The sequence below is a fragment of the Aplidium turbinatum genome, chromosome 11, assembly GCF_918807975.1.
Source record: "Aplidium turbinatum chromosome 11, kaAplTurb1.1, whole genome shotgun sequence".
Classification (NCBI taxonomy): Eukaryota; Metazoa; Chordata; class Ascidiacea; order Aplousobranchia; family Polyclinidae; genus Aplidium; species Aplidium turbinatum.
Window position 1 is genome coordinate 11,904,951 of NC_137482.1, and position 18,844 is coordinate 11,923,794.

General features: G+C 37.1%; 2 protein-coding genes across 2 annotated transcripts; both read right to left on the reverse strand.

Annotated features, from left to right (window-relative positions):
- Window positions 1-1,156: 1,156 nt before the first annotated feature.
- Window positions 1,157-8,351, reverse strand: LOC145780207 (malonate--CoA ligase ACSF3, mitochondrial-like). The gene is made up of 10 exons (XM_082591912.1): window positions 8,113-8,351; window positions 7,331-7,545; window positions 6,840-7,046; window positions 4,802-4,957; window positions 4,325-4,481; window positions 3,857-3,988; window positions 3,458-3,536; window positions 2,802-2,944; window positions 2,148-2,299; window positions 1,157-1,414 (listed from the first exon to the last, which is right to left on the reverse strand). Exons 1-10 carry the CDS (start codon window positions 8,327-8,329, stop codon window positions 1,157-1,159), a joined length of 1,716 nt encoding a protein of 571 aa, XP_082448038.1. The 5' UTR covers window positions 8,330-8,351.
- A 30-nt stretch (window positions 8,352-8,381) lies between these two features.
- On the reverse strand, window positions 8,382-18,541 carry LOC145780208 (uncharacterized). Its single transcript, XM_082591913.1, has 7 exons — window positions 18,418-18,541; window positions 18,026-18,136; window positions 17,299-17,558; window positions 16,053-16,408; window positions 11,722-14,605; window positions 11,111-11,193; window positions 8,382-10,805 (listed from the first exon to the last, which is right to left on the reverse strand). Exons 1-7 carry the CDS (start codon window positions 18,486-18,488, stop codon window positions 10,785-10,787), a joined length of 3,786 nt encoding a protein of 1,261 aa, XP_082448039.1. The 5' UTR covers window positions 18,489-18,541; the 3' UTR covers window positions 8,382-10,784.
- Window positions 18,542-18,844: the final 303 nt, after the last annotated feature.

Below are 18,844 nucleotides of genomic sequence, written 5' to 3' on the forward strand. Positions count from 1 at the left end.
TGAAAATCGGTGGCAGAATTATAAACAACTTGAGATATGCAGATGACACTACCCTTTTGGCCGAGAACGCACAAGATCTTGAAGACTTAATCATCAAAGTGAAAAAGGAAAGTGAAAGGGCTGGATTGAAACTCAACATCAAAAAAACAAAAATTATAACAACTGGTAAAGCAGATAACATAAACATCAAGATCGAAAATCAAGAAATTGAAACAGTGAATGAATTCATATTTTTAGGCTCAAAAATAAGCTGGGATTCTAATAACTCACCAGAGATAAGGAGAAGAATAGCGCTGGGAAGAAATGCATTTGTTGGAATGAATAGCATTTGGAAGAGCAAGGATATAAAATTAGAAACAAAAAAGAAGCTGATCAAAACTATAATATTCCCAATTGCAACTTACGGATGCGAAACATGGACAATGAACAAAACAGACAGAAGAAAGATTGACGCATTTGAATTGTGGTGTTGGAGAAGGTTACTGCGTGTTCCTTGGACAGCCAAAATAACAAACGAGAAAATTCTTGAACAAATTAAACCGGACATATCCCTAGAAGCTAGAATCGTCAGGCAGAAACTTTCATATTTTGGCCACATAATGAGAAGCAAATCAATGGAAAAAGACATCATGCTTGGTTTGGTGAGCGGAGGAAGAGGAAGGGGGCGCCCGAAAACAAGATGGCTTGACACGATTGTAAATGACAGTGGCATGGGAGTGCATGAATTGAAGGAGGCTGCGTGGGATCGAGAGATGTGGAGAAAGATAACGTATAGAGTGACCGAGAGTCGTAAACGACTGAACGGATGATGATGATGTGTACATCTCTACTTGCATGTCTTATCTGTTTGGTATGATGAAAAGAACAGGCTTAAAGCTAACGAATGGTACCTTTCCTGATCAGTTATGATCATACCTTAGTTTGCCAGACCATTTTTTAGTTTAGTTATAAAACCTGATTTTGCCCAAAATTCAATGGCACTCCTCATAATTTCTGCTGTAGTGACAAATTTATTAACCTTCACTGCTTGTACGAAAGAGAACTGAAAACTATGCGTTCCATTGAAAACTCGTGGTTATACGCTTGGGTTATCACATGGAAATCGTGCTGTGACAACACGCCCCTGTGACAACACGCCCCACTTTGCCCTACGATGTTACAAAGTTTCTTTGTTGTTCTCATTCACAGAGTTAGTAAAAAACTTTTGCAACAAATCTTTCTTGTTGACTTTACCCATGAGGTTACGAGGTATTTCCAAAACGACAAGCATTTCTTTTGGTACTTGATAGCTTGCCATATGGTCTTTACACCAGTGTCGGAGGTCTTGGTAAAGCAACGCCTCTCCTTCCTTCAACTTTAAAATAGCAGCCACTCGCTGACCCCAGACAGGATCAGGTACACCGACTACGGAAGCCTAACGAAAAAAAATTAAACACAATCATTTGTTACACTCCACCTGTCAACCAATTTTCAGATCTAAATATTTTGGTTTAACTCTCATCATGAAATCTGTATGAAACCAAAGGATTAGTGTTCAGGGATTTAACCATTATGAAAACATCAGCATCATTTTACCAGGGCTGTGAAGTCGGAAGGATTTTGACATGTCCGGAGTCAGAGTCGTTAAAACAAGGCCAACTCCCACTTGATACAAAACAATCAACAACAAAATTTTCATTTGCAATCTTTTTTGAAAATATTGTTACTCGCAAATGTTCTCTGTATTGCGCTTTATAACTTCACCAAAAAAATATGAGTGTTTGTTCTTGTCAGTTTTTGTAAAAGTCCCCGTTTCAATAGCGATCGCAAGTTAAGTGTATTTTAAATTTCAAAAAAATAAAGACAAAAATTAAAATATCTGGCAACCCTCAAAATCTGACAGCACTGAAGTCGGCCAGTTATAAATCGAGGAGTCGGAGTCGTATATCTTTCGCCCAACTCCACATTCCTGATTTTTATTATCGCATACAGTAGTTAAGTTTCGATGCACTACGTTTTTAAGCACAAGAAAAAGCCTAAAAAATTGTGAAAGTTTTTTATTGCATCGGCGGACCACATTAGAGGTAGGTCAGATTGAATTGAACCCCAATCTAAAAAAAACGCCTGGTTAAACTTGCACGTAATGTTTAAAACGTAAACTTGACTACCTCATTGATTGCTGGATGGTTTAGCAATTGTTGTTCAATGCTGAGAGCACTGATTTTGTATCCTCCACTCTTAATTATATCAACTGAGCTTCTACCAACAATGCGAAACGTGCCGTTCTCGTACACAGCTGTATCACCTGTTATGAACCAGTCTGGAAAAAAAACAACTAAAAATATGAACTCAAAATAGGTTAGTACCGTAATGTTAAGGGTGTGAAAAACAGATTGTAAATGAACTCCATTTAAACTAAACTGAAGAAACTACTCAATTATATTACTACGTCACTTGTACGTGTGATATTGTTTAAGTACTTTGCCGTTTTACAACATTACATTTCATAGGATTGTTTCTCTTGATTGAGCACAACAACACAAGCCAATAAGATCAATGAATTATGCCTGTTTCCTCAACATTATAAAGAGTGTTAATTGAATTTAATTGAAAAGTTCAGATGATAAATAATTAATCAGTTGAAGCATGAGCTGAAAAAAAATTCTTTGCGATAAAGGATTAATCATTGCCAATGCATAAAATCTATCATGATGAAAGTGATTGCACTGCGCAGTGTGTAACGCGAGGCTCGCAATCGAAACCTTTAAATACATGTCCCCATATACGTTGTCTATATCGGTCATGGGAAATTGAGCATCTACCTTCGATGAAACTGTTTGTGGTTTCCCTTGCATTGTTCCAGTAGCTCTTGAACATGGAAGGAGACTTTACCAACAAACTCCCTTGTTCTCTTTCTCGTCCTGGTGTCTCATGCACAATATTTCCTTTGGCGTGCACAACGTAACTGAAGTGTAAATGCAGTTAACTAGTAGCGGAGTCGCATGATGTGCACACCTAGCATACAAATTTTATTAAGTTATGCGTGGATAACGAACGCGAGTTTTGGTTTGGGAAAGCATAAACCAGTCAATCACATGTTGGCTGATCGATCGATTTCGGAACATTTCGGTATGGTCGAGTGGACTTCAGAACATTTCGAATTCCCTGGCTTAGTTTCGGAATATTTCGGATAGACTATGAAATATTAGTTGCTCAATAACTTTTCCTACACATGTTCTTGAAGCAAATAAAATTGTAAAGCCTGACAAATCAAAATGACAAACTTACAGCGCTTTCTTTACACTTTAGCTGATGTTTCAGCAAATAGGCGAACAATAGAGAATATGAATCACAACAAAATAATAGAACTTAAGATTTTAGATGAATACACTTCATGTACGCATAGCATGCAATAAAAACATTTGTGGTACCGTTACTCAATTTAAGCTCGCCCATGAAAATCAATAAAATGAAATACTTGTTGATGTCAATCTTGTCATTTTCATCGGATGGCAGGATTTTCACTGAAACGCCGGGAAAGGGCAAACCCACCGAACCTAACAATGTAGAATCAACAAATAAGAATACGGACAAGAGTTTTTAACCTGATGGGAACCTCGTCCGATTTGAAAAAAGAAATATCTATCATAACCAACAAATAGAATTATGTAGTTAGTTCGAATATTGGCAAGGAAATTTTTTTTACAATACTCTGCAACATGAAATAGTACGACGACAAAAATTACGTTTTTAAACATTTTAACTTTCAAATTACAATCATCGCTGAAATTAAAAGGTGTTTAGTAAATTATTATTATATCAGTTTTGATTACAATCCTTCAAAGTATACAACACACGGATAAAACCCACAGCTTACCTGGTATTCTTGGACCGTCGTAAGAGTTTGTCAATGCCATTCCTATTTCAGTCATTCCATATCGTTCAAGCAATGTGTGTCTAGTTAAATCCTTCCATCTTTCAAGCAACGATACTGGCAGAGCGGCCGATCCTACAAAGTGATCAAAATTGCAAATTCACAGTCGTGAAACTCAGCTACAGGTGACATGAAGAAACTATCAAACTTTAAATCGGACGTTGACAGTGGACATGGACGTGCAATTAACATGGTGAGTTGATAAAAAAAACACACAATATAACTGCTTGATAATTGTCCTGATATGTAATCGTGGTCTCTGCTACCGTTCCAAGGGAGGAAAAAGGCAGTGTCTGTCGAACTTGGGACTGAAGAACAAGGAATAAGGAACTTAAGAAATAAAAGTCTAGTAGCTTTTACAACAAAGTGTATAAATAAATCAAAGAGAATGCTCCTAACATATTAAGAAACCTGACACCATCAAACGGACGTTCTTGCACAGCTCTCTTGTATCTTGTGCATTCATCTGGTTCTTATCAAAATACTCAATGAGCTTGGCATAAATCGTAGGCACGGCCATGAATACATTGATCTGAGGATCTGTCTTTTGTAGCAAATGCCTCCAAACCTACAACAAAGCCCAAGCCGTGCTGGTTTAAAGTTGGCCTGGTTGCAGTGAACCGAATTGACCCGATTTCAAGACTTAGCTGAGATTATCAAACTCAACTTTAACACCCCGAGAACTTTTCGTACATCTTTTTAAAAATATTATGTCATGAAACATTGACTGGTAAGCTAATTTTTCTTCGTTTTGATGATGTTAAAAAGATGTCAAATGCTACAGTGATTTACAGCAGAATAGGCAAACTAAGAAATAGTATTGTGAGTAAACTTTAATAAGTTAAGTGTTAAATGATAAAAATCAGACATAGTCATCCAGTCACTCACAGTTTTTGGGTCAAACTCATTTTCTATCACAACCAGAGCCCCAACAGACAAAGGACACAACAAGAGGTTGACAATACCATGCACATGATGTAGCGGCAAGACGTGCAATGCAATATCATCGGCGCTCCACTTCCACGCCTTCACCATGTCTTCTACCTACGTTTTGCAACACCATTATGATGCTAAGTCTTAGCAACCCTAAAAGTACAGTATTGTTGTTTTTAGTCAGTGATGTCGATTTCCATTGGAAAACATAAATCCAATGAATCTGTGCAATTCAACACAAAAAAGATCATTTTCTCGCAAAGAAATATATGTTTGACAGTGATTAAATTTGCAATAGTGCTAGATAAATCGACTGAGTTATGTTTTGTAACAAAATGTAATTTGTCCTCGCTAAAGTCAAGTACAATGATGTGGTTTTATACAGCAATGTATTGGTTGTTTGCAGCCGTTTACGAAACAGTGTCAGTGCAGTGCACACAGAGGCACAACCGACTGCATTATTACCCTGAATACATTCCGTTGCTGAATGCCAAGAAGTAATAATATTCAGTACTACTTTCACGAAGTTTTTGTTATGACCCGACAAGGTATCGAACCCACGTCTACCGATTCAGAGGCGGTCACTTGAACCACTAATTTAACGAGCCCGTGACAACGTGGTAAGAGTGCCAGTCATACTCAAAACTATTTTCGCTGAGTCAGATATTCACTTCCAGTGGCGGCTCGTCATAAGGGACTGCGGGACTGCAGCCCCCCCAGCATTTTTGTGCATATGTGAATTATATTACATATAGATAGTTTTGCCATGTTTTTTTTTAATTTATTTCGCTTGAAGAATTAAAAAAACTCTTAATATTAATTTTTTTTGTAAAAAAAAAACATTTGTGTTACAAAAATTAATTGGCAACTCTGGGTCTGCAAATTCTGCAGGTCCGGTATTGCTTGTTCTTTTTTTTATGACGTAGGTTTTTCAGAAAAAAGTTTTCTAGCGTCACTGAACAAGCGATGTAGGGACTGCAAATAGAACAGACCCTGGTCAGGGATTCCAACTTTGGTTCTCGTAAATCTTTAGGGTAAGCGTGTGGAAGCTATCGGTGATTAGGTGAAGGGATTGTAGGTTACTTTACTTGATCTGTGTTTTGAGAAGTCACTGAGACAGACTAGTTTTGATGTGAAGTAAAGCCAATTACTGTAATTATTGGTGCTCTTTCACAATTCGTCCTTTTGGGATGATGACGTCTTAGTACGTCACACAGGTTGGAATGGACTATTATAAAGGGGAAAGTACGGGGTGGAAATGCACTGAAAAACACCTGAAGGAAATTTTCTCCCATTTATTCATTTGTTGTTCAATTTCAACAAATTTGCTATCGTTGGAAAGCACAAGCATAGATCTAACCAACTAAGTTAATACCAAGTCCCAAAATAGTACTAGCTCCATTTGGTGACCACCTAAACTTGACCAAATTCAAGCCATTATCAAAAGTTTACTTTAAATGAAAAAAACATTAAACGACAGCCAATTAAAAGAACATGTTACTGTGTTACTAACCTTAACTCAGTGCATTTATAACTCAGTCCGGTACAGGTTTATAATTATTTATATTAGATTAGCCTACTGGTTGATGCAGCCCCCCCATGTTTTGAGACCACGAGCCGCCACTGTTCACTTCGACACCTCTATCCAACGTATTTGAAAAAAATGTTTTAGAACTGTTTCAAAGCAGCGAATTATAACTGAGCTGTTAGCAGCAATAAGCTCAACCTCTAACACCAGAGATTTTGCATCGTAGCAATTCCTTTCTTTCATACTATCTATATTACTATCTTTCATACATAATTGATAGGCCTAGCCTATAGCTGCTAATTTATAACTTTATTAGGAATAAAGCTGTTTAATATGTGACTATTTCTATTCACTTGAAAAGTAAATAGCTGTAGTCAAATAATGACGTAAATACGTAAACATTGAAGCGAAACAACATTAATGTTTATGCCGGTAACTAGAATAAATGAGTAAACAACCAGCAACCTGAGCGTTTAGGCTTGACATTGTATGCAGAACACCTTTTGGCTGACCTGTGCTTCCACTTGTGTATACAATCAAGCCACTTGTATCTTTGAAACTTTGCTCTGGAGATAATTTATCATCTTTGACGACTTTATTTTTATCTGGCACCATTCTTTTGGGCAGTAATATATGTTTGATGCATAGTTTTTTCGAAAGTTCTTTTCCTAACTAAAAAAAAAACGACAAACAGCAGATTTAATTAAATGATTTTCTGGTGTAAATTAAATTGAGCTATCACAAAGTGTTTCAGGTGATAATCTGCAGGTTTCACTGCACCAAACTATTGTATGTTTTAATTGAACCATATTAGAAACATTAAAACAAAAACAACCTGTTTCACAAAATTTTTAAAATTTAGCCCAAAATAACTTGGGTTATAAGTAACTGAAAACATTCGGATAATACGATAACAGACTTGCCGCTTGTAAAAAATAAAAACTACATGTTCTTACTTTATCGTACTGGTGTGCTGAGATAATCGTGTTTGCTTGCGAATTTCGTAAAACATATTCCACTTCCGAAGAAGGGTGCTTCGGGCATAATGGAACGGCAAAAGCTCCACTCAGCCATATAGCCCACAGACATATTATGTATTTGGCATCATTTCGAGTCATGTAGGCAACACGTTCACCAATCAACGAAGTTTGGCATTCAGCATGAAGCTTGTCTAAAATAGAAACGCTTGTCTCACTCAAGAAAAATGTAGACGGCCTACAGAAGCTTAAATAAAGTACTTTTGCGTGTCTTTTACGCTGGCTCACAAAACCATCACACTACCGAGCAAAATCCATTCGTTTTACATTGATTTAACGTCTGTAGACGTAAAAATCCAATCAACTCGTTAGTTTTGAGAAAACAATACAAACAGATCAGATTTCAGATTTCATTATTGCAGCATATCCAGTCATCCATGAAGCAATTTAGGAAAAGTTAATAAACAGGTTAAGAGAAACACCCTCAGAAGAAACCTAAATTCAATGTGATTATCCATTTTTATGAACATGATTCAGGCTATAAGATTCCGATATTTGTACATAAAATACATTTTTTGAATTTAAAGATTGCATGAAAAATACAGAGAAAAAGTATTTTGCAACAAACAACTTATGATGCCTACTGTTTGTGATTCCTGAATTACTACCAAATGCAAGAGCATTTAACTGAAAAGGTGCATAAATGCACTATGCAGACAACACATGCATCAAAAGCGTAAGTGATTGATTAACTTTCTAACCTTTAAGGTTGACGCTCAGTTGAAGTAGCTCCGAATATGTGTAAGCTCGTTCGCTATCAAGAATCGCTACCTGGTCGTTGTGATGCGCTGACAAAAAGTTTGACAAAGACCAAGCAGATTGGGAACTATAGATTCTGCGAACAGACGGTAGATGCCTACGACTAAAATAAGCTAAATATTTGATGCAAAATCTGGAAGACGAACTTAGTAGTTTCATTGTTTCAAGCTAGCAATCGAAACGTTTTTGCTGCTATTTCTAGGACATACCCTGCAATTTAAAGGATAGATTTATTAATCGTGACAAGGCTTTTCACAGAAAATTGCAACACCAGTGCAATGGAAACAGAGTAAAGTTAAGATATAAATCAAAAACCATTCACATAAATGTAGCAGCCAAGTCAGAAAATCAAGGCTTTTTCACAACGCCTGCAGACGCTGAATAAAAATAAAAAAGCTTGATTTGCCGTCTGTGAGCTGTCATGGACAATTGTGTGCGTGTCTTGAAATCGCTCACGGAATATAAAGTATCATTGCAGCACAAGCAAGCATTTTTACTTGCTACGCAAGCAAATCATATTTTTATTGCACAACAACAATTGAGTCAACGAGCGGAAAGCAACATAAACCGTAGTAGGCCATAGCTTAAAAAGCAACAACATTACTCACAGACTGATGAGTTTCAACAAAAATATGAAGATTGGATACTCTCACATAGCAAGAGAAACAAGTACATGAAATAGGCTGAAGTACCATAAAAGGAACAAACGAAGCAGGCACGGATGAAAGCCAGTAAAGCAAAATATTTACAAAAATCATACAAAAAACATCTCATTAGTAAAAGAACTGAATCTCATCAAAAAATTTTAATTTGGTGGAAAGTCTCGATTTTTCTTAAGGAGCGGTCAATAAAGCCATGGAAGCAACATCGTTTATATATATACAATATCTTGCAAGGTCAATTGAAATCAAAGATTTCTTACAGAACCTACAGGGAACTTGTTTGTAAAACATAGCAATTAGTCAAGTTTGGCGCTTGGTGACACAAATCAACAATCGGTAGCTTTTCTAGAGTCCGTTAATTCACCCTACCAGAAAAAAGCATTGGATTCAATTTTAGTGGTAAAATCAGTGCAAAATTACTGTAGTACATTACGAAAACATAAAGGTATGTTGTACCGCTATTGACAGAAAACAAAATATATATGAATCAAAAACAATGCGGAAACCTTAAAATGAAAACAAGCAGAGCAACGTCAAGTGGGTTGAATAAAAACAAACTATTTCATAAGTAGACGTTACAACATTACAAATACATGACACACAAAGCAAAAGCGAACATCACACGTACAGACGTTGAAGTGCAACACGAATGATAACAGTAAAGAGAGTACATCAATTCAGCAAAAAAAATGCACAGAGTTTTAAGAGAAATAAAACACAGAAACAAAAGCAAGAGAAAATGCTCTCGTATTGTACCGGAGTCGCTAGACATCGCACCAAATTAAGCTATCGCTTTCATGTATCGTTGTTGTTTATGCCATTATATGTTATTTGTTTCTGCGTGAAGCGATGTGCGCTTACTTGCCTCCGAATATTAATGGCCTGGATTCGTGGCCTACGCCTGGATTCAATTGGCTGACAATGGTAAAGATTCAATCGACTGACAAAAACAGCAGTTGAAAAGTATGTGGCATGAATTAATGGTGCGATACTGAGCCTCATGGGCGAAACACGTGTCCATCGCTGTCAATTCTTGCTACAATCGACTGCCGAAAAACACATGTTTTTGGAACAGTCTTGATGGCTAGTGTGAAGGCTACAATGGTATGGTTAGCGAAACACAATGCTCGCTGTTCTATGCTGAGTAGTCAGGTAGTGCTGACGCCAAGAAGATCACTCTTTCTCAACAGAACATTAATGGACGTTGGGATATCGTATTTAGAAATGTTTGCTTCGTGCAAACAAAACTCAATGCGACTGGCATTCCAGAAGTTTCACAAAACAGTTTCATTTTGAAAGTGGGAATTCAATCGACGAAATTAGCAAGGTTTTCAAAATTACAGTTCACACACTGGTGCAGTTCGGAAGCATTCAAAACTGGGCACATGGAGACAATTTTAATAAAAGCAAAAAATCTAATCAATAACTGTACTTTGAGTGAGATGAACTTCCAAAAATATAAACATTCGTTTTACGTATCTGGTAAATAAAATGAAACCGTTTTCAAAAACAAGTAAAATAGTGTAATAAGGCCATTCATTCAACATCAGCAAATAATAACTGTGATGATAACATAGTTTCTTCTGGAAACAATCACAAATGTTGAACTTGGTGAAGGTGGTGTGTAATACATGAAATAAAACATACCACGTGTTGGATGGTATGAACACACCCAATTAACAGCATTTTGAAAGTGTAAGCGTGAGCAAATAAATTTCTTAACCGCAGTAATTTCTGCTTAGCCTTGCATGTGGTGACGTCATGGTTCTGCTGCAATAAATTTTAAAACTTCATATTCAAAATGTCGATATCATACCAATTTTCATTGAAACGTAGCACCTGGAAGATTGCTTTGCCAAGTTGAGGATGTAAGAAAAGGAACACAAACAAGTTCCCTTGGTTTTGCTGGTACGCTAACGTCTTCCAGGTAAACGAAAAAACCTTGTTTCAATTTAGTGTTGCTCTTTATTCATCTGTTCAAAAAGTTTATTAACATGAAAAAAAGCAACCAATAAGAGATGAAGTAGACACTGATGTCTCTTAACCTCAGTTTAGGTTCCTCGATGTTATTGACAATGAAAAGTCACAAGGATCCTTTATTTTGGACGATTCTATTTGAATAAGATATTGACGAAGTCGCAATCACTGCAAGCAACAAACCTCGATGCGGGCACCGAGGCCGATGAGCTCGAAACTTCCGTTTGTAATCAGTAACCATTTTATAAAATCGCCCCTCTCTCCTCATTAAGGGTAAATACGTCTAAAAGAAAGCACTCACATGGGTAATTTTCACATAGTTGGCAGGAAACATTCCACTCTTACCATCCACCTTCCCCGCAAGCCATTCTTCATTGACTTTTTCTGAACACAATTTAGTAAACAGTTAAAATTTATATAAAGAACCAACAAAATTAAAATGCTGACTCTTTGCGTGCAATCGAAGTTATTTTCAACAGCTCACAACATAAGTTAAGAGAGCTGAAAAAAAAAGCATGTGATTGTGCTGTTGTTCATTTTCAATGCATTAAATTTTTAAAGTTAAAAATCGTATAAAGAAAGTCTAGTTTGTTAATGTTCCATTTAAATTCACCAACGAAATACACCCTACAACGTAGATTTTCGTCAAAATGTTGCCATGCTTGATTATTCTGAAAGCGCCTAGTTCAGTAGTTGGAAATAGTGCCTTCTTTAACCTATCAGGCATTGTGTCAATCCTTTGCTAACAAAAGCTTTGTTGACTAGTCTGGAATCTCCCTAAACTATTGTAATTGGGCTTACGATATCTGTATCTCATTCGAAATGACATGTATTGCTGAACAACGTTGAACTGTGAATAGATGTACGGTACAACAGATTAACAAAACGTGGCCACGACTTAGAAATGCCTACCTGTGATAGTTATGACATCATGGCCTTTGAAAGTTAACTCGGTATCGTTCTGTCCAATAAACCCATACAAAGCCACAGCAAACCCAAGAGGATGACCATCATCTTTATCATTTTCCGTGGATTTGTGTTGTTTAGAAATTGATTTTTCTGTGTTGTTGTTTGCATTCCCGATCAACGAAGAAGACGTTTCATTTTCAAGGGGAGAAGTTGTACAAGCCAAGTCGACAAATGCTGAAGGAAATATTCCAACCTTTCCCTGCTTCTTTCCTTGAAGCCACTCGTCGTCAATGCGACTTATAACTTCGACACGATCGCCGACACTAAGAGACAATTCGTTGTCGTGAATGCTTGTAAATTCGTACAAAGCGATGGCGACTGTTTTGCTTGCTTGAGCAGCAACAGGTCTAGAGTCCCGGCCAATATTAACGTGGGTGGGGGTAAACGAGACAAGGTTTCTGGGGAATATTCCGATGTCTTGGTCTATTCTTCCTTTCAACCACTCACTGCCGATATTGCCAACGATCTCAATCTCATTTCCTGCAACGAAGCTCAGATCATTCTCATCCCTAGCTTTATAATTATGCAAAGCAATCGCCTTGCCAAGCACGCAGATGTTTTCTGTATTGTTGCTGACACTGTTTGCATTACGATTTGTTCCAGAACTTGTAGTCTTGTACAGTGAAGATTCTGGTATCCCAGTTGCAAGTTTCTGCTCGTGAGATTCCAAAGATACGTACTTTCTTGGAAACGACCCTTCAACACCTTTTTTGTTTCGACCAAACAATAATTTATCATCAATTTGTTTTAAGACAAGAATCTCTTCACCAAAAGAAAAGGACAGGTCTGTAAAGTTAGGCGGTTGGTAGTCATGTGTAGCTACACACCATGTCTCATTTGCCATATAGTTTTTCATTTGTTGGTCTACTGTAGAAGCAGCTTCCTTACTTTCGCTGGAATTTTTGATGACATTAAAAGGGGAGTTTTCTGTTTCAGTGTGGTTTTTACTTTGCTTGACGTTCGGTTTGTTGGCGTGACTTAGTGCAGTTTTTATAAGCGGAGGACGAGCTGGTTTTGAAGATTTACCAACGTCGGGTATTGGTTTAACATTTTCGTTTAAAGCAGCAGCAGCTTGATTATGTGCTCTTGGTTTTGGGGAAGGAAATCCGGAAGAAGATGTCGGTGCTTTGGTTATTGCTGGAGTCGGTTGAGAAGGCAATGATTGTGATGCAGGATTGTTTGGCAAATGTGGCTGCACCGGTTTAGGATGAGAGTAATGTTGAACTGGAACTGAGTACACTTGTGCATTTCCTTTATTCGGAACTAATGCGGGACTAGGTGAAGTGCCAGTTCCTTCGTTTTGATGATGGTCATGTTTTGAATGTAAAGCTTTGTTTTGCATAATCAGTGGCAATGGAGGCCTTGGCGGAGGCGCACGCTTCGTTTTGTTATTTCTTGTAGAATGCGCTGATTGGTTGAGGCTTAAATCGGTTGATTTTGGACTTACTTTGACTCTGGGGTGTTGTTCCGATTCGCTTCTTTTTTTATGATGGTAAAACGAAAAGCTTTTAGATTTTGACATCAGTGTAGGGTCAGAGGTGCTGTTTGCTTGGGCATCAAAGGACTTGTCTGCAGGGCATTCATTACCATGAGAAACATACGATTTTGCGGATTTTTCTTTGAACGTATGGGCCTTTCTTTTTGAAGGAATATCTCTTGATGAGCATGCTTCTTTCTGAGTGAAAGCATTGTTGTTTGGTAATGATGTCTTGTAGCTGGAACGGCCGTGAAAACTTCGAGGAGTTGGAGGTAAAGGAGGTGGATTCAGCATGGGCTTAAAGGGAAGTTGCTTCACACGGGCAGCTGGAACAGGTTTTCGCCTTTCACTGACATCAGGGCTACTTGAACCATATAGTATTTGCTCATACGGAGATTCATTTAGGGAGGGATCGTTAGCTCTATTGACCTTTTCAGCACTTCCATTTTCACCGGGTAACGTATCAATCTTATCATCAGCTTTGTTCAAGTCTCGTTGATGTTTTGTTCTTTCCACCGACTTGGGGTGTCCACTTGCATCAATTTCACAAATATTGCTTTCATCTTCTTTAAGGAAGTCTTTTGCAACATTTGAATCTTTAGCCATAGTTGAAAAAATACCCTCATAGTCTTCTGGAGGAGGTCGTGACTCTGGTATTGGGGGAGGGAGTGGTTGCATTGCATGCGTGTTGGATGATGTATCTTCAACAACTTCGTACAGTTGTGTGGCAGCTAAAGCATGAGGTTGGTGAGTATGGTGACGAGGTTTTGGCTGTGGTGTTGGCTTTTTCTGTGAGAAAGATTTCTTCACAGAAGCATAAGTTGGTTCAGATACCTCAGCAGGTTTTAAGTTCTTTGCTGCAGATAAATTATCTGCTGCTTTGTAGCTTTGGTTCGGTGCAGCCTCGTTTCTGTCTTTAGCAGGAGCTTCTTCAGATTCAGTAGAAACTTGTCTGAGTTTTCCGACTCTCTTGTTTGCTGGTTCCTTAATAGTGGAATAAAGCCAATCTTCACCAGCATCCAACGAAACTCCCGAACCTCCACCATGTTGAAGAGGTGTTGCTGTTTGTTTAGGAGTAATATGGGGCTGTGGAGGGGGAGGTGGCAATTTACGTGCCGATGCAACAGGACTGCGGTTCGTCACATTTGAATGGGTGGGGCTTCGAGATGCTGATACAACCGGATTTTGAAACAACGGGCTAGTTTGACGATTGTCTCTTGATCCTTCATTTCGATGGTTTGCCACAGCAGCAATTAGTCCATGTTTTTTCGGAGGGATTGGTGGCTTTACAGTTTGTCGACCGGTTGAGATTGGCGATTTCATGACTGATGAAGAACCATGTGATGTTACCTACAGTAAAGCAACAAATAAACAAACTCAGAGAAGTGGCAAAAAAGTGAAAAACAATATCTTTTGATGTGATGTCTATCAAACTCTATATCTTTCCACTTGGTTTAAGTCTTAAACGACACCTGCGCGATTGATAGATAATAATTCTTTGATTATTATTGATTAAGACTATATATCAATAAGTTCAACTAATCTATTACTATTTAGTCAATATTAAAAATTGCTGGTTTCACTGATGGTGTAGCTTAATCATCAAAACAACCGTGCGCGGACATTTTGCCGAAAGACATTTTGCCGAAACTCATTTTGCCGAAAGACATTTTGCCGAAAGGACATTATGCCGATGGACATTTTGCCGAATGGACAAATTTCCGAAAGGACTAACTGCCGAATGGACAAATTGCCGAAACAATTTGGAAAAAAATTACTTCGAAGTGACACAAAGTCTCGTTACTATGCAAGCAATGCTTTTGAAATAGAATTACTTTGCTACTGTTGTTTGCCTAAAAATTACTTTGAAGCAACACCAAGTCTCGTTACTATGCAAGCAGTGCCTTTGAACTGGTAATTATTTTAAAGTGACACCAAGTCGCAAGTTTCATTGCTATGCAAGCAGTGCCTTTGAACTGGTATAATAATTATTTTGAAGTGACACCAAGTCTCGTTACCATGCAAGCAGTGGCTTTGAAATAGTAATTACTTTGCTACTGTGAGTTGTTTGCCTAAAAATTGCTTTATATACAGTCTCCACAGTATTTGGAAATCAGTATTAGTTTGAAGTGACACCAAGTCTCTTATAAGTATATATGCAGTCTCCACAGGTTTTGGAGATCAGTATTAGACGTTTGGTTAAACATATAACACTTCTGTCGGATACTTACGCGCTGTAGCACATAATTTGTGAGTGAAATCTGTTTGTGAATGACATTTATGTGTTATTAGGTTATGGTAAAACATATAATGCATTTGTATAATTTCGGCAATTTGTCCATTCGGCATTTAGTCCTTTCGGCAATAAGTCCTTTCGGCAAAATGTCTATCGGCAAAATGGGTTTCGGCAAAATGTCTTTCGGCAAAATGTCCGGATACCAAAACAACAAACCTTTGATAAAGTTTTGTCAATATCTCAATCTTTTGTCAACAAACTACAAATTAGCCACATGCATTTAATATTGCTGTTCTGAATTTAAGCACTTTGACAGAAAATGTACTCTTACCGCCATTAATAACAATTGCTTTTATTGCAGCAATAGCATTTTCCGTTTATTCAAATAGAGATAACTTAACAATACAGAAATAGAATATTTTATAATGTGCTGGTCATCTCAAAAATGAATCAAGACCGAGGTCATGCCGACTATCAATATGCTATATACATCACTGCACATTGCACAATAGAATGCAAGGCTAAACGTAAAATCAACAGCACACAATAAGAAACACTAACCTGGCTCTGAGTTGGGCGACTTGTATCTAAACTACTAGCATTAGCAGAATGTGAAGAGATTGCATTTGTTGAACGAGCGGCAATAAACGATGTTTGAGAGTTTTCTGATAGCGATGGCGTATTTGCCAATTGATCACTGTTGTTTTGGTTCCTATTGCAGTTTCCACCCTCAGAACTCTCTGATACCAGCCCAATGATAGAAGGCTGTTCATGCGCAAAAGCACTTGAAGTTGAGCTTGTGGAATTGAGGTTGCTGCGAACTGTTGGTGCTATTTCTGCTCTTGCATGATGTGTAGTCCCGGAAATAGCAGAGCCACTTTGAGCACCACCATTTTCTCTTCTATCAGTAGCATGTTCTGCAACAATCAAAATACCACACTTCCTTTGATGTGCTTTTCTAACTTGCATTAATATTTTATAAACCAAAGTTGAGGTGTAGACTTAAGTTTAAAACTAAAGAAAGCTTTAAGCTTTTTCTTTCAGAGTAAAGATGCCCAACACGTAGAATAGCCTATCAAACAACATGGTTTTTGCATTGAGGTTAGGACAAAGGTCTCAAACTCAATTTACTCTGTTGGCCAAATAAAACAATGTAATTCACTCAAAGACCACACTATTTTAAATTATAAAAAGCCAATATACAAGTTTAAAAAATGAGAAAAGCGAATGGAATTAGTGTTAAGGTCATTTTTGCTCTAGCTACTTAACTAGCAGAGTTTTACAACAAACGATCCTATGTGTCTATCGCTGTCAATTCTTACTACATTTAATTGTCAAGAAAAATTTGTTCATTGCCAGTTAGAATCACTTTTCTACATGACTAATCTGCATACTTTTTCAATTTTTTGGAATTTTCTTCATGCCCATGTGTGGGGGCACCTTCCATTTGAATAAAAATAATGTGATATATTTTCTGATATTGTAAATTGAAATGAATGAGGAGCTATGCCGAAATAAACTTGATTGTGTTTAAGACCATTTTGTTGGAAAGTCCATTATTACCCAAGCAATCCATACTTTTTTTAATTGAAACAAAATATTTTTTTTAAATTCTGACAGTTGCCGTTTCTTTTCACTTTCTTGTTATGCAACAACAGATTTGTCAATGGTTCAATCTTCAAAAGATAACTTATTACATAAGGATCAAAAAAGTAGTATGGGTGGCCGTACACAAAATACAACCAATTTACAAAAAATCAAATGTTAAAACAATAAATCAAAACTGAAAGATTTAGCAGAAACAAACCTGAATTGGATGATTGTGAGATTGATGCATGTATGGGTGAAGTGTTTTTCATTGCTTCATCATAGCTGGGTGGTGCTTCAGGAGGAACACAACTTCCCTTTGAACCATCTGCAAAGGCCGGATGATTTCGCATAGGCTGAGAAGAAATTATAGTAATCTCTGGCCGTGTTCTTTGAATTGACGGTTTTCGCACACTACGAGACTGTCGTATTTTTGAATTTGGAGCAATTTCTTGTACTTCCGTGTCCCCTTCACTCCCCCTGTAAGACATACAAATTAACACTTTAATTGAATTTCAACCTCCAACAAAATAACAAAACACCTACAAGTACTGGATCGTATTGGAATAAAAGCGGTATGTATTTGGTAATGTTAAAGACAACTGTTTTTATTAGAGCCAATAAATGTCAGAGTGGGAAAATTTTACAATATATTTCTTTGCTTCCGATATGCACACAACAAATGTTACACAATACACATCCATATGGAGTTACATGAGAAAAAAAATGACAAAGTGAGGAAAAATACATGTACACTGTACAGGGGAAAGACTACAAACATCTCAATCTTCCTTGTAAAACAATTTACAAGCAACATATAAAATTTTGATCTTAGATATACATCAGTATTTAGCAAGGTACAAATTAGATTATTTTCAAAGTCTGAGCAGTGTAACAGAAAATTATCCATATTTTTTCTCAATAGAGTATCAATAGTTAGTACTAACCTCCTTGGCATATCATTTGAAGATCCAGGAATTATCTCTGCATAAGTTGGGAGATTGCGATCTGGTGTTACACTTGTATTGGTGGATGATGCAGTTCCACTTCCTACTTGTCTGCATTTAATGGGAATGTTACAAACTATGCACATAAATTAGTTCTGTGATACTATGCATGAAATTTCAATGATTTTGAAGTTGTGTATTAGGTTTAATTCTAACTACAGTACCGGTTTAGTACTTCAAGATATACTAATCACTTGAAATGAACCACAACAGAAAAAAATTAGCCAAAACATTATATAATAGGTATAATATTCGATGAAATCATGCAAAGGCATTTATTTAAACCTGCCTTTTTTATTGGTAAACAATTTAAAATAACTTGAGACATCTACCTTTTGTTTGTCGGCCTTGGTGGTCTTGTTGGTGTAGGCCTGTTTGACATTTGTCCAGAATAAGATGCCATTTTACTATCACTAATAAATTAGGGAGTTCTAGCAGAACATTACAACATTGACTGTACATAGGTATAAAGACAATATATACATTATTGGTGTAGCGTAGCCTTTATCTCACATTTGACTCCAAAAAGCCAATATGGCAACCTTGTAAGAAACCTTTTCTTCATGAGGTTTGAATCAACCAAAAGTACGGTAAAGTGTGAATAGCTGTCAGAAGCGCACCAGTTCACTAGTTCTTGTTTCTGACCAACACAGCAAAAACAATACATGTAAACCATAGCAATTTATATATAATATATATATAGGGTCAATTGGCAACCATCAAAGTAATTGCATGCACTTCACAAACTTGTAAATGTTT